Source organism: Berghia stephanieae, chromosome 3 (assembly GCF_034508935.2).
Source record: "Berghia stephanieae isolate SIO BIC M18660-M18661 chromosome 3, UCSD_Bste_1.3, whole genome shotgun sequence".
NCBI lineage: Eukaryota > Metazoa > Mollusca > Gastropoda > Nudibranchia > Aeolidiidae > Berghia > Berghia stephanieae.
In genome coordinates this window covers 79,366,617-79,383,008 of record NC_088362.1, presented here as the reverse complement: position 1 = coordinate 79,383,008, position 16,392 = coordinate 79,366,617, and the positions used below count along the sequence as shown (strand labels likewise).

Sequence of the window (16,392 nt, the reverse complement as noted above, 5' to 3'; positions counted from 1 at the left end):
TACTAACCAGGGAAATTTTGAAATCTCCAAACACTCAGGTTATTGTTCTATAAGGCAAACAAGACAAGAATATTTTTCCTTTATCCACTAAATCTAAGACACAAAAATTGCAGTTTTCTCTGAATAATGAAATTGTTAATTCATAAAAAGTCGCTTCCTCAACATTATGTGCATAAAAGCGTTCGAATTTCCCAGCCAAATTTTGATGATATGTCGTACTTGTCAAAGAATTAAAATTTTGTAGATATCTATTTCATTTGAAAAGATCCATCTTCGTCAAGATATCGTCAGAACAGTTTTGTCAAATGTATATTGACTGAACACATTTGCAACTAATGGGGGTGATCTATATTGCCTTTCCACGGCCATTGGTCACATTACAAAATGACCCACATAGTGAAAAGTGTTCACAGTTTTCAAAATATCTCATAGCACTCTAGGTTATTTTGTTCATCTTGACACACGAGTATGTTTATAATTTTTTTTTTAAATAAACAAAGCAGTGTGTTTACATTTATTAAGAAATATCCAATCGTTGGAAAGCAACAATTCATGTGACTCGTTGGAAGAAAATTTGAATATAGATAGTATGCGCTTGCCTAAGAAGCTCATAACATTGCCATCCGGAAGTATAACGGACCAACACACAAAACTGTGTGTATCCATAAACGTTTATAGTCGGGTTAATACAGTTCAGTGAGCATTACTCATGAACGCGGATGGCAAAAAACAATAACAAAGACCCGAGTGGCGTCATCTTCGAACTATCTATAGATCGCTCCCATTTAGTCCATTGATTGGTGACAAAATAATCATAATGAAAACAGAAGCACATGGGATTGTCATCAAGACGTTGTGGCTTGGGTGCATGATTTGGTGGGTTTGTGATTTTTGTTCACTCGTAGAAAGAAACCTTCGATCTTTGCAAAGTGTTGTTTACGTTTAAGTTTTACCTTTCGATTGATCGTATTTTGAAACCAACTAAGGGACATAGTCGCTGACAAATGCAATCCCCTTATATCGATGTGTACGTTTATACAGGTCTGGCATACAAATCCAATTATGGGCCTCGTTTAACCTTGGCATTGTCGTAATGGACAATATTGTGCATCAATTTTTAAAAATCCATTACAACAATGAGCCCAAAATAAATTTGGTTATCAGACCTGAAAATAAGTGCACGTCGCCTTATACTATTTACATTTTATTGAATCATCCTGGTTTTTGGACTGCAAAAATAAAACTATATAACTCAGAATTGGAATCATTTTGACCCTATCTCTAATACGCTTCAAAAGTCATGACGTAACTTCCCTCTTAATGACGCATATTAACTTAGTGACTGGTTCTAAACTATCGGAACAATGTCGGAGGAGGTGGTGATGGTAGTTGAGCGGGAAGAACGATAGACATTGACGCAAAACCGCCTGTTAATCTAGTGACCTCGAGACCAATTAATGAATTTTAAGAAAAGAATACGCGAGTTGAACATCTGCTTGTTGTATAACAATATTAACTGGAGCCATGTTTGATTTAGCAGGTGGAGATAATTGGATTAATAGTCTGATGTCACGGTCGCCCAGCAACCAGCAGCTTGGTTCTAAACAAAGAATATCGGTGCTTTTTATTCTTTATGCTGGCTAGAACTTTTTCACATGTCAATTGATCAGAATGTATAAAAGTCAAAAGATGATCAGGTTTATAATGTTTATCTCCTCTGGATACACTTTTATGCTCGTTGGAGAAGTATTTACCATGTTGCCTTCGCTACGTTACGAAACACAGAGAAACGCCTTCTCACTTCTCACTGACCCTGCATGGGGCATGAAGTACGCGGAGCAGATTATAGATATGGCTGATCGTGGTGTCACTCTCAAGCTATCACAAAGTGAACTCGAGGCTTGGGAAGGTCCAGTTTTTTATTCTCATTTAGCAGTAGAAAACCCTAAATCGACGAGTACGCCAGTCAGAATCGTGTTCAATTTAAGCCAGAATTACCAAGGACTTTCTTTGAATTCAATTCTTGCAAAGGGTCCTGACTCTTACAAAGCAAACTCGTTAGGGATTTTGTTGAGATTTCGCGAGGAAGCAGTTGTACTCGTGGGAGACATTCGTAAAATATATAACTCTGTTTTCCTTAAACCACTTGAACAACACACACACACAGGTTCTTATGGCGAGATCTGGAGGGCCATTGCCGTAGAAGCAAAAGAAATGACGGTCGATCGATTCGAACATTTAAATCCAAAGGCAGCATCAACCATTATGCACTCAACATAGGTGGATGGTATTATCGAGAGCGTACCTACTGTAGAGGTGGCACACCAACTGACATCAGACATAGAAGTCATCTCAGCAAAAGGTGGTTTTAAAGTAAAAGAATGGTTAATTGGTATAATCAGCGTTGTCGGCAATACTCAAGTAGTACAGGTATTGGGAGTATATTGGGATTCCGTCAGTGATACCATAACTTTCAAAGTCAATTTGAACTTTCTCATAAGCGGCGAGGTATCAGATGTAGCCCAAATCTCTCACAGATTCAGGTTAGTGATAATCTTCCAGTCCAAATGACACGACGCATTGTTCTCGAACATGTAATGGAAATTTTTGATCCCCTTGGTTTGCTCTCTCCTTCTCTCTCCTTTCCTTCTGCTTTCCAAGATTTATCTTCCAGAAACTTGGATAGAAAAACTTGGGTGGGGTGACCTTGTGTCACAAAGTTTGAATAGCAAATGGCGACAATTTTTTTAATGGATTTATTTGATATTGAAGCAATTAACTTGCCTAGATGTTTAAAACCTTCCAACAGTGTTGGAGACCCCAAGCTTATCATCCTCTCATATGGTTCAAAATTGGCATAATATGGTTGTGCAGCATATATAAGATGGGAATTAAAAGATGGCACCTTTTGGTCAATAATGGCTAAGTGTCGCATTGCTCCGGTGAATCGTATATCTATACCCCAGATGGAATTAAACAGAGCTGTTCTATCAAAGAGATTAACAAATGTAATTGAATCAGAAATGAGATTTACTTTCTCTTCTGTTTTGCATTTTGTCGATTCTGAGACAATTCTCAACATGCTCTATAAACTAAGCACTCGACTTAAAGTGTATGAAGGAGTTCGTATCGGTGAGATACAAACGGCTATTGAAGGAGATGTAAGTTGATGGGGGTGGATCCCTGGTAAGTTAAACATAGCAGATTGGGTGACCCGAGGACAATCCCCTTAAGACTTGGGTCCTAATTCAGTGTGGTACCGTGACCCTGATTTCCTACAAAAACATATTAATGAATGGGGTGTAAAATTCGGACCAATGCAAGAACACATATATCATTTTGTGAAATAATAGTGATTACTCACAAGCTAAGTGTTCAGTTGGCAAAGGGTTCTTTTTATAGGTGCTCTCAATTTCCCACGATTGTTGCATCATTTGCTCGTATCATGAACGCTCTAAGAGAGCGCTCATTCTCTGGTGGCATGAGAACAAAAATAACACCTGATCTTTTAAGATAAGAAGAGACATTCTTGATCAAGAAAACGTAAAATATATAGACAAATGACTCTGCGTAGACACAATTTCGAACCCTAATTCCAGTGCTTCAAAATGACATCTGGGTCATAGGTACTCGTATTAGTCATTCAAGTCCCTTAACTTGCGTGAACCTTCCACAAATCTTGTTACCTTACAATAGCTTGATGACGAGAAGATTAATGGAAAAGTGTCACCGAGAGAGTGGTCACGGAGGCAGAGATTCCACACTGGCTAGGTTTAGATTAACAGTTTGGACTTCCAGGGGAGCCAAATGAGTTGTCAATTATGTAAGCACTCAAAACTCAGACACATGAATCAGGCCACGCGTCAAATGCCATCCTGGCGCCTCATGCCTTCTCCTCCATTCACTTACACAATGGTGGATTTATTTGGACTTTTCGAAGTTAGAGATGAGGTTCAGAAACAGATCAAAGGTAAGGTTTGGGGTGTGATCTTTACAGATCTTTGTTGTAGGGCTGTTCACCTTGAGGTTGCATATGGGTATTACGCTCAGTCATTTTAATAGCTTTCAGTAGATTTGCCTTAATCAGGGGTTGGCCTGCAGAGATCTACTCAGATCCGGGATCCCAGCTGAGATCAAGTGACGATATCATTAAAAGTGTATCGTGTCTTGGGATGAAATAGAACTTTTTTCCTGCCGATAGTCCATGGCGTCAGGGAGCTGCTGAAACGCTAATTAAATCCATCAAACAGGCATTTCATTTAGTTGTGAGAGATAAAAAATTATCCTTGATAGAAATGCTCACCATCTGTAGCAATATAGCAAATGGTTTGAACGAGCGCCCTATCGGTTATCTCCCTTCTGCGGACTCAACTATTAGTGTTTTAACACCAAATTCTCTCCTGCTTGGACGATCCACCGCAGACAACCCAGGTGGATACGAATACTCTGGATGTTTGTAATCTAGATTACAACTAGCTAGGTCTATAGAAAAACAATTTTGGGAACATTGGTCCCAACAGTACGCACCAACTTTGGTAAGACATCAAAAATGGAAAGATGAAAAAAAAACCAATCTGTAAGTAGACGATGTCGTACTTGCTTCAGACCCAGCGTCATCAATTTTTAAAGGCCACTATAAGCTGGCTCGCGTTGTTCAGGTTTTCCCGGGAAAGGATGGAAAAGTTAGAAAAGTAAGTCTGGCATTCAAAACATTTCGGGTAGGCGAGAGATGCCATATTTATCAAGGAGCTCCTGATACCATAATACAACGCTCAGTTCAGAAGCTTTTTCGTTTGGTTTCAGTCACAAACTAAATTAATCTGGACAGTAAAGTAAACTTCATCTTTTAGATGTATATCTCTGCGACTCGAACGAACCTTGGGGTGTTCTGGTTAGACCAGAATTGTTTTTATTGATTGTTTAGTACTGCTTGTTGTTAAGTTGTCACTCTTTGTCAGTATTCGTCACTCGCTACTTTATTTTTATAATTTGTTGTTATTTATAATTATGTCCACTATCGTCATTGTTATTATTTGTGTTTTGAACTAATATAAGATTTTTGCGCCTTTATGAGTATTGGTAAACTGATTCAACATTCTTGGTCAGTTTCTTTCCAAGCGTTGAAAGTGAAGGTTGTAACCCTCTCCTCAATTTACATCTATACAGTTTTAACTGCATATTTTAAAATATTGATTCTATATACTCTTGGAAGTTTCGGGTTATAGCCCATGGATTGTCCTCACACTTTCGAACTTAACGCACCAGAAATGTAAGTTTTTATTTATAATTTCAGTTATTATGATTTGTGTTTAAATTGTCTTAGATATGTAGCCCCATTTGTTCGCAGTAGTATACTCGTATTCATTGTATTTAATAATCTGTTGTCATTCCATATGTTCCATCCATCATGTAAAGGCATAAGTCTACGTTTAATGGATATTTACTTTCATGTCATGAGTAGTATTCACGTTTTAACATACTAGTTTTGTTTATTTTTCTTTCCATATTTCCATTTAATTATGATTTAATTGTCAAATTGGGAGACACTCCATATTTGTTAGCATATTAATTACTATTCCACGTATTATATTATGTTTATAAAATGTAATGTAAACAAAATATACATATTTTTAAATATTATATTTTGCAGTCGACCTGCCGTACATGCTACTACTGTACATACTGCTATAATATTGCTGTAAACTTTTACTCTATTTTTTTCTACTGTCGTCCTGTTATCCCACTGCATCGTTTTATTCAATCTTTCATCATCTATTAAACATCGTCTTCATCTTTATCAACAACGACGTTCTCGTTTTTCACTTCATCTGTGTGTATGGCAGCATTCGCCCTGGTGTGATACGTCATATTGTAATACCCAAACTACTACTACTACCACCACTACTACTATTACTACTACTACTACTACTACTACTACTACTACTACTACTAATATAACTACTACTACTACTACTACTACTATTACTACTACTACTACTATATAACTATTACTACTACTACTACTAATATAACTACTACTACTACTACTACTACTACTACTACTACTACTACTACTACTACGTACTATTTTTCAAAAAAGCCGTCATGCACAGTGTGGGTGCATCGCGTGATTCAAAATATGATGTTTCTATTGCTTTTCATATAATAAAATAGCGATTAATCTCAGAGTACTTTCCGCTGCTTCATATATCACCAATAACTATATAATCACAGCTGGTTGTACAAGAAAGTAAAAAATCTATATTGACATCATGCAAGGTGATGTCAAAAGAACTGTTTTTGAGTCACGTCTCTTGCATTGGGTATCTTAAAGGTAAACAGGAACGCACGAGGACATTGATATCGCACTGTCTGAATAAGCTCTCAAACCACTGAATAGATAGGCACCAAATATTATTACAAGACGTGTATAAGTGTGGAGAGTGAGTTTGGGACCCATAGTATTCTATTTAAGCGTTTTAAGCGTTTTTAAAAAAACATACTATTATAAACTATTATATAATTCCTTATTGATTACCACAATTCACGATTAATGATTAGTTTCCAGATACTGGTGACGAAAGCATTGCAACTTGTTTTCATGCCGAAGCAGCAAGGTCAATTACTTATACATTTTAAAGGAATGCATTGAATAATACAAGCTCGGGTCCCTTGTTGACGGGTTTAAGGTTGAATACAGTACACACTGGACGCAATTATGGGCGATCGGTCTATGGTAGAAAAGAGTCACACATTCGACTATATATTGGAATCTTTTTATGATGACACTTCTCCTGGTCTCAAGACATTCCTATGTTTGACAGTTTTTAAAAATCCGATTTACCAACTTTTTCATAAACCTTCAATACTTTTGACTAGTTTTATGTAATAAACTTTTTCACCTCACTTTTAGTTAGACTAATATTTGGAAACAAATTATGAATGTTGATTGATTTGAACGTCTAAGGTTGTGATGGAATGTTTCTCAACGAATTTATAGCATTCATTTTCTCATCCACGGAGTTTCAGATCAAGACTCGGTCGAAAACCAATTGCTCTGTTTGTATTATATATGCCTTTCATTTACATTACCAACCATTTGATCTTTGACAAGTTGTCACCCACTTAACTGCCGTACAATGGAAAGACACGTATTTAAAAAATTGGCAAGAAAACTTGTGATTCAAATATCGATCGATTTAAATGACGAATGACCCTCATCTTGGCAAAAACTGTAACAACTGGTTTCTCACAATAATTGTTTTGCAAATGTCATCATCATCATCATCATCATCATCATCATCATCATCATCATCATCATCATCATCATCATCATCATCATCATCATCATCATCATCATCATCATCATCATCAAGATGTCTTAGTTTTACAACTTCATATATCTAGTTTACGACAATCTTAATCTCCCAGAAAACTTTTTGATAAATGGAACCTATGTACATTGTCAGGGTACAGCAGCTTTGCCCAAAACACCTGACCCACCAACTCTTGGGGACGCTTTGTCTGGAGGACGCTGAGCACGTGGTGGAACATTGCATCATGACGCAATTGTCCACAGGGTTCAAGTGCAGAACGACTTTGCTGATTGGGTAAATCGTAAAATTGTTGTCTGCCGTACTCAGAAAAACAAACACATGATAAACATTTTGGCCAGAAAACCCGTCCTTCAGATATGCGGGTCGCCTTAATCGATCGATATTTGAAGGACGAGTTTTCTGACCAAAAGCATAATAATGTGATTTATTCAGAGTTCATCAGTTAGTGTAATGACCAGAAGCTTCTACTGCCATGAGTCGAATAAAGATGTTTTTGTTTTTAACGTGTAAAGACTATAAGTGTCATTCTATCTAAATCTTAAAGATGTGGAGTGAGCATGAGAAGTAAAAACCTTGAGCATGGTAATAAACTGATGGACAAGCTCTAATGACTCAACATGATAGCCTTCTGTCACCCAAAGCCATAAGCCCCAGTTTGTGAGTATCGTTCACAATAGATAAACACATTGATGAAGAAATTTCATCTCAAAAACTGCTAACACCTTGCATTTATTTCAATCGCCTGTAATAAAATGGTGTGTGATGCTGTGGAGCTGTAGGGCTAGCTGTTTCAAATGACAGGCAACAACTTATGAAGGCTATCTATGCCCGATATTTATAAACTATTATATAATTCCTTATTTTTATAACTCCTCACGATTAATGATTAGTTTCCAGATACTGGTGACGAAAGCATTGCAACTTGTTTTCATGCCGAAGCCGCAAGGTCAATTATTTAAACATTTTAAAGGAATGCATTGAATAATACAAGCTCGGGTCCCTTGTTGACGGGTTTAAGGTTGAATACAGTACACACTGAAATGGAGACTTGTACTGAAATATTCATGAGACAATGAATAACAATTGTCGCACAAGACGTATTGTTATCCGAAGGCAAATTAAAATCGTTTTATCTTACAACATTCCCCGTACTAATGTGCGCATTATAAGCAACAATAGATGATCATTAAACTCTGAAAAAAAGTGTGAATAAAACAGTGCCAGACAACACAGTTAGAAGAATACAAGAAAACATGCATCCCAAAAACCAGTTTGTCTCGACTCAGGATCGAACATCAGACCTCAGGCACTGTTCATACACATCTTTTCAGATTTTTATCTCACACCAGTGTCTGCGCTCTAATTTTTTTACTAAGGTTGTAGAACAAATCGATTAAAACATTTTAGACTTTTTCATGGAGCAAAATCCACGAAATGTGCTCAAAGCACTTTGGAAGTATTCCGAAGCCAACGACAATATTAAAGAAGTAAGGTGAAATATAATGCCTTTGCAATTCTTTTCGATGGAGACAACGCTTTTAAAGACAATGTGCTCGATTTACATCAGAATACCAAGAGATACTGTGAGTAAAGAGTCATTTCCAAGATTCAACTTTGCGTCAGAGTATGCCGCAAACCAGGCACCTGCAGGTCTGAAGCCAATTGTCACACCACAAAACTACAAGGTCGCATTTTAACCCTTTCCATCCAAGGTTTAATTTGATTCCAACGTCCGGACACGATGTCTCAGTATTTTCACCAGGAATGTAATTTCAGAGAATGTGTAGAGCAAGCACTTAAATGAATACTTACTGATGAATAGATATAAAATATCAGAATAGAAGATTCACATATAAAATCAGAGGATGAAAAAGATATGACTATGTCGGGTAGACAAATCCGTGAGCCAACTGGTATGGCACCCACCGCCTGACTTAGAAAACAGAGAGAGAGAGAGAAAGAGAGAGAGAGAGAGAGAGAGAGAGAGAGAGAGAGTGAGAGAGAGAGAGTGTGTGTTCGCTAGTGCCGACGTGCACTTATTTGCAGGTCTGATAACCCGATTCCTTATGGGCTCATTGTTGTAATGACATCTAAAAAAAATGACACGACATATTGTCCATTACAACAATGTTTCACTATGCCCATAAGCGGGTTCTGATGTCAGACCTGCATATGCTTACACGTCCGCCAGGGCCGGTCCGTCCGGCTGATTAAAGTATTTTTCCAGTATTTACAATGAATAACGTTCTTGAAATAATTTCAATGAATAAAACAATTAATTCAGTTGATTCACTACTTACTGACGAGAATTAGATAAAGTCCAACAAACACATCTGCCACGGGTGATACTGCAGACAGGAACCTGTTCTCGTTAACCTTAGATTCATTTCCGTTGATGATGTAGTAGGTTGCATTCTGAACACAAGACAGATCTGTTCCAGAATTGGTCAGTGTGGATTGGTGGGTCAAATCTGTCAGATTAGTGCAGTTAAACATCTCCCTTAATGTCCTGGACAAAGATCGTTTTTTTTTAAAATTCCAAGACTGCAGTTGGCCAAGGTGATCCAGGTTCACAACAGACGAATTTCCCGTTTGGTGCTCATCTTTAAGAGGAAAGAATACGAAAATACAATTTCTTTTGCATCATTAACTAAAATGGTATATAAAAAGACGTCATGGGTGCAATATTGTTAATCAGATGGTAATGAAAATGAATTAGTAGGTTTTTTAAATTATAAATGTGACCTATCGTCTTAAAACGGTATTATGTCGGAATGACAAGACGCGTCAAATTTAATTCTAAGCTTTACTAATAGGTTTCGAGTTAAAATAAATGCCTATATTGGGTTTGGAGCGACGTGCACTTATTAGCAGGTCTGATAATCCAATTCCTTATGGGCTCATTGTTGTAATGGGAATCTAAATAATGACGCAAAATATTGTCCATTACAACAATGTTGCCCTTAGTAGGGTTGGATGCCAGACCTGCAGTGGACACGTCGGTTTGGTGTCTTGGACTTCAGAGACTTCCTAATACTGATCATTTTGATTTTAAACTCAATTTTATTCATTTTGTTCCTACTGACAAAATTGGCCAGTTAAGGCACATAATATTCCATTGGTGACTGGAACAACACAGGCGTCAGCCGTAATACAGCGCCTCAAATTGGGCTAAGATGAGGTGACTTGCTCGAGGCCACACAGATTCGTACTCAATATCATTTGAGTACTAAACAAAGATTCAGAAGAAACGAAGTTGACGTCACTCAGGTCTTTAACACAGTGCCGTCCTGACAACCTCCTTAGCAGCTCTGTGTCTTGGGGTATGACTCTCACCTTCGGACCTGTAGAACCCAGATTCTATTCTCGCTGTTAGCGGTTCAGGGTTGAGTCATTAGAAAAAAAAGCTCTTTACTCACATTCCTCCAACGTGTTAAATTATGAGTACCTGGCTATTAACAGCGTTGTCTCTGTCGAAAAAAAATCACAGTATCGACTGACAGGCTTTATGTCTCGTCCTACGTGTTAAGTGTTGCTGTTGGCTTGGGACCACTTGCAAAACACTTTGAGCACGTTTAGTTGCTATTACGCTATTTACATGCTCTATTTGTATTAATCGACGGCGCAAACACAGCAAAATCTTATGCCTTTTTCATTTTATCTCCTACCACCATCAATTGAATTAGGTTAACTTACATTTAAATCATGTTTTGACAAAAGGGAAACCCGATGCAAATTTCAAGGCCATCAAAACAAGATTAATCATCAAACAATATTATCATCATGCCTTCATTTGCATTCTGATGTGAATCTCACAATATCATCATGCCTTCATTTATATTCCGATGTGAATCGCATGTCTACAATACTATCCGTCTCTGAATAAGCGTATCAGTTTTAAAAATCTGTTCAGAAAACTTGACATTCAAATCGATGCTAAGTATTTACGTATAATACTCACAATATTCGCCAGCCAAATTAAACATAACAACACACAAACATGTGTGTAAACTTTAACGATTTTAGTCTTATTGATATACTTTAGTGAAAACTAAAACTTAATCAGTAACAGGCTGTCTAAAATAATAACAAAATAACTGGGAGACGTCAACTTCCTTCCTTCTATATCGATCGATTAAAATGATGCGCATTTTCTCAAAAAAATATCAAACCTGTGCTTCCTTTAAGACTTTATGGAGATCCCAGGTTTGAGAGTTTTTGACAAGATCATTTTAATCAATCGATATTTGAAGAACGAGTTTTCTGGCCAAGATGTGTGTCTGTGTGTGTGTGTGTGTGCGCGCGCGTGTCTGTGTACGTGTACGTGTGTGTGTGTGTGTGTGTGTGTGTGTTTTGTTTTATTTTGTTTGGTTTTTTCCTCAGAGTATGGCAGTAAGAATAGTACCGAATCAGAAGCAGGATTTAACCAATATGATTGATAACTCTTACCTTCGTATAGATAATACAAGCATATATCCGAAAAGAGTTTTTCAAGATATCGCAGATAACATTATCCATCTTTGAATAAAACCATGCTGTGCAGTAAAAAACTAAGTCAAAGGAGATAACCCTAGCACAAACTTAAAACGCGGCCAATCGTCTCAAAACGTTACTATGTCGGAGTGAATCTGCTGCTGAAAAACTAAATATTCCTCCATTAACGAAAGTGAATGTTATCCCTAAAAATTCAAAGTCTGAAATGTCCAAATGTTGATTCCTTTGACTTTGAACAATCAATATGCCTCCATTAAAGAGACCAAATTAATGTTATACCGTAAACTTCAAAGTCTGAAATATCCTAATGTTTATTCCTTTGACTTTAAAATTCGATTTCTTCGCATTGTTCATTATAATGCCAGATTGACGCGAAATATAAATATGTAAAAGGGGTGTATGAAACAGTGCCAGACAAACCATGAAATAAACAAGCAAAAACAAAAACAACCCATCCAAAATTCCTATTCTACTGGGGATCGAACCTAAGACCTTCTGATTACTATTAATCAGGAAGTGTGAGGTTCGATCCCACGTCGAGGAAGACTGACTTTTTGGGATGGATTTTTTTTCATGTGTTTTTCTTTCTTGTTTTGTCTAGCACAGTATTCATATCTTTATCTTACACCAATGCCTGCTCCCTATATTCTCAATATAATATCAACTCTCTAAAGTTGGAACAAAGGCGTAAATCATCCAGAAGATTTATATTTATCGGACTGTGAAAGTTATAATATATAACACTAAATGCAGTAAAGATTTTATTGATTGATCGTTAAAAACTCGCTCACAGCTTGCACAAATATTATTAATATTATGCCTTTCGTAAACACTCGCAATTTACGTAATGTTAGATAGATGCAACTTGCAGCTGTTTCGTCATGAGTTTGATCGTCAGTAAAAGGCATGTATCTGACTGTATTTTGAAAAGCTTGCGCCCGGTAGTTTCCAATGTGATAAAAAAAATTATATTACAGTGAAGAGAAGTAACGAATAGACCGGCGTTGATTATGAAAAAAAACTGCGAGGAGATGGAATCAGTTATGGAAAATGATGATGGTGTTGTTAATAATGATGATGATCATGATGATGATTATGATGATGATGATGATGATGGTGTTGTTAATGATGATGATGATCATGATGATGATGATGATGGTGTTGTTAATGATGATGATGATCATGATGATGATGATGATGATGATGATGATGATGAAGAAGAAGAAGAAGAAGAAGAAGAAGAAGAAGAAGAAGAAGAAGAAGAAGAAGAAGAAGAAGAAGAAGAAGAAGAAGAAGAAAGATAAGGAGAAAAAGAGAAAGAGGCGGAGTAAAAAGAATAAGAAGAATATCAAGGAGGAGGAGGAGGAGGAGGAGAGAAAGAAGAGCAGATGGAGGAGGAGAAGGAGGAGGTGGAGGAGGAGGAGGAAGAGGAGTATGAGGAAGAAGAGAAGAAGAAGGAGAAGAGAGAGATGAGGTGGTAGTAGTAGTAGGTGAGGATTAGAAAAGGCGGAACAAGAAGTAAAAGTACCAAGAAATGGGGAAGATAGGCTAGTAAAAAAGAGATAGATATATAGATGAATGGATAAATAATACATATCCATTTAATATCTAATTATATATATATAGATAGATAAATAGATAGATAGGTAGATAGATAGATAGATAGATAGATAGATAGATAGATAGATAGATAGATAGAAGATAGACAGTCTAGATAGCTAGATAGACAGGCACAGAGAGAGAGAGGGAGTGAGAGAGAGAGATAAAGAGAGAGAGAGTGAGAGAGAGTTAGAGATAGATAGAGAGAGAGAGAGAGAGAGAGAGAGATAAGATGACAAGAATAAGGAGGAATAAGAGAATAAAGAGTGGTGAAGTAACTTTAAGAAGCGAGAGACAAAAAAAAAAAGCGGAAAGGAAAGGATTGAAGTATTAAAGAGGAAGAGGTGAGAGAGAAGGAGGAGGAATGGAACAAGAGGACGAACACTCCAGTGGTGTAAACATTGGTAGAACCAAATAGAAACACTTGCAGTGAAACTACAAGAAACAATAGATTGGACTATTAAATATTCATAGATCGCAAGTAAGGGCTGCAAACGCGGTAAACAACGTTGAAGAGCGCTTGTTACCTTTTTTAATTGCTTTCACACACACGACGTGATCAAAAATCATTATGACATTTTCTTTTTGTAAATCAGCGGTTTTCAATAATTTATGAAATGGAACTTCGTGCTGAAAGTGGGATAACAATTAAATTACGTTTTTGTACAATGGAAGATGTCATTCACTATTCATTTAATGTCATGTCAGGGTAAAGAAAAAGACGGGGATTCCAATTGTTAAAGACAAATAGAAGTTGGATGGAGAGGAAAGGCAACAGTATTAGCAGTAGTGGTAGTAGTAGTCGTAGTAGTAGTAGTAGTAGTAGTAGTAGTAGTAGTAGTAGTAGAGTAGTAGAGTAGTAGTAGTAGTAGTAGTAGTAGTAGTATAAGTAGTGGTAGCAGTATTAGTAGTAGTAGTAGTAGTAGTAGTAGTAGTAGTAGTAGTAGTAGTATAGTAGTGGTAGCAGTATTAGTAGAAGTAGTAGTAGTAGTAGTAGTAGTAGTAGTAGTAGTAGTAGTAGTGATGGTGGTGGTGATGGTAGTGGCGGTAGTTGTAGTGGTGGTGGTGATGGTGGTATATAATAGTGCTGGTGATGATGGTATATAACAGTGGTAGGCTTGTAGTAATGTTAGATTGGAGGTTAAGGATTAATGATAAGTTTTGGGAAACGGCATAGTTGACGAAGGTGACAACGAGATTGAGAAAAAGAAAATGAAGTGACAGAGACAGAGAAGGGGAAGAAGAGGTAATGATATACTTTGATACAAGCATATTAAATGAAATTAAGGGGAAAGATATTCCTTAGAAGTTTGTAAAATCGAAATTAAAACTTTCATTGATTACTTTAAGATGATAAGGTACAACGTATGGGTAGCATTTAGTCTCATTTATTTACCGTTTCGACATGTATTTGTAGGAGACGAAACTTCTGGCTCTATAGATTATGCTAGAAATAAATATGATTATTACTACGTTTGGATATCTATTTTTGTTTGAATTTAATTTGGGTCGTAACCTTTTCCAGATATCAGAAAAAAAATTGCATTAACTTCAAGGGCTGATTAATCGAATCATTTCCAGGAGAGAAAAAAAAGTAGATAAGATTATTTCCATCGCTACTCCTCTTGAAAGGCGCAATACGATTTTCCTCGTAATGAACACATTAAAGTAATTGGATTCTTCTCGTTTATTAATCTTAGCCCTCCGAGAACGTGATTTGACTTAAGGTGAAATAGCATTCAAGTTCAATAATAAAACGTGACATGGTGCGTGTTTATATTTTAAAATACAATGAAATATTTATTTGGTTTTTATTATTTTGAGCGTAAAGTTTTATTATAGGGTGCACTTTTCAATGCATAATTAGAATCGTAAATAGTACAGGAAGAATGTTGATAAAAACCGGAAATGAAGTGAGTAGAGAAGTGCCATAAGACAAAAGAGAATAACAAGTTTATGGTGTGGTTGGAATCAATCAAGGAATCTGATACCGCACCTTGCGCCTGGCTGTGAAAAAGATACTCTGCCTTCAACGCTATTGGCCACTCCGTTTTTATACACTTCTGTCTTCTGAAATTCCTCTCCTCACTTCCGATCTTGGTTTTTTTAATCCAATTTTATTTAAAGATTGACATGACGTCACACTTCTTTGTTATACTATGACAAAATTATTTTTTTTCTAATTCTGTCCATGAAACATATACGTCAAATGTGGACCATTTAAGATGATCTCCAACTTACCATGAAGTCTAAACCTGAGATTTATTTGAAATCTCGAGGTTGACAAAATTTTGACGTTTTTGTGAAAAACACAAAAATGTCCGGTTTAAATGATTATGCTAGATACAAATCAATCCGATTCCACTTAAGTAATGAAGTCTATTTTTGTGTGAATTGAATTTGGGCCGTAACCCTTTCAAGAGCTCAGAAATAAAATACCTTCAACTTCAAGGCAATTACTTTTTCATTTATTGAAGATAAATAATCTTAATATTTCCAGGAGCCGGAAACGAACGAAGCATGTGACAAATTGCTTCCATGGATAATTCTTTTGAAAGAAGTAAAATTTCCCTCATAATGTTTTTTTTTCATAAAATGGCTTCATACTTATTATTAAGGCGAAATAATGTTCAAATAAATGACATGAATTTCTTATTGTGCATGTCTATATTTTAGAAATGTAATGAGTTCCATCTATTATTTTGTCAGTAAAACTTTATAATCGAATTCATTCTTAAATCTCATCTTTTTCTAACATTGACGTCATCTTAATAGACAGATATTTGATTTGTGATTTTGTGTCGAAACGTTGGTTTGAATTTTAATTAAGACTTTATTTATATCTAATTTCCTTTTTACTGCCATATACATCTTCACCATAACCATAAACACTATGGGGTCATGTATACAAGATGAATCTGATGGCCTTTCAGCATAATATAGGGGGAATGCGTTTGTCACC

General features: G+C 36.4%; 2 protein-coding genes across 3 annotated transcripts in view; both read right to left on the bottom strand.

Annotated features, from left to right (window-relative positions):
- The window catches only part of LOC144968551 (uncharacterized), a 328,253-nt gene that overhangs the window by 197,346 nt on the left and 114,515 nt on the right, over window positions 1-16,392 (bottom strand). The gene's annotated exons all lie outside the window — the stretch shown is intronic.
- The window catches only part of LOC144968550 (opsin-5-like), a 76,775-nt gene that overhangs the window by 51,497 nt on the left and 8,886 nt on the right, over window positions 1-16,392 (bottom strand). The window contains exons 1-2 of one of the 2 annotated variants that reach the window (XM_078907019.1): window positions 11,787-12,338; window positions 9,638-9,940 (exon numbers count right to left, since the gene is read on the bottom strand). In XM_078907019.1, coding sequence (XP_078763145.1) covers window positions 9,638-9,833 — 196 coding nt within the window. In that variant the 5' untranslated portion in view covers window positions 9,834-9,940; window positions 11,787-12,338. Of the gene's footprint in view, window positions 1-9,637; window positions 9,941-11,786; window positions 12,339-16,392 lie in introns of those variants that run through there. The other variant, XM_078907018.1, reaches the window with a different exon arrangement.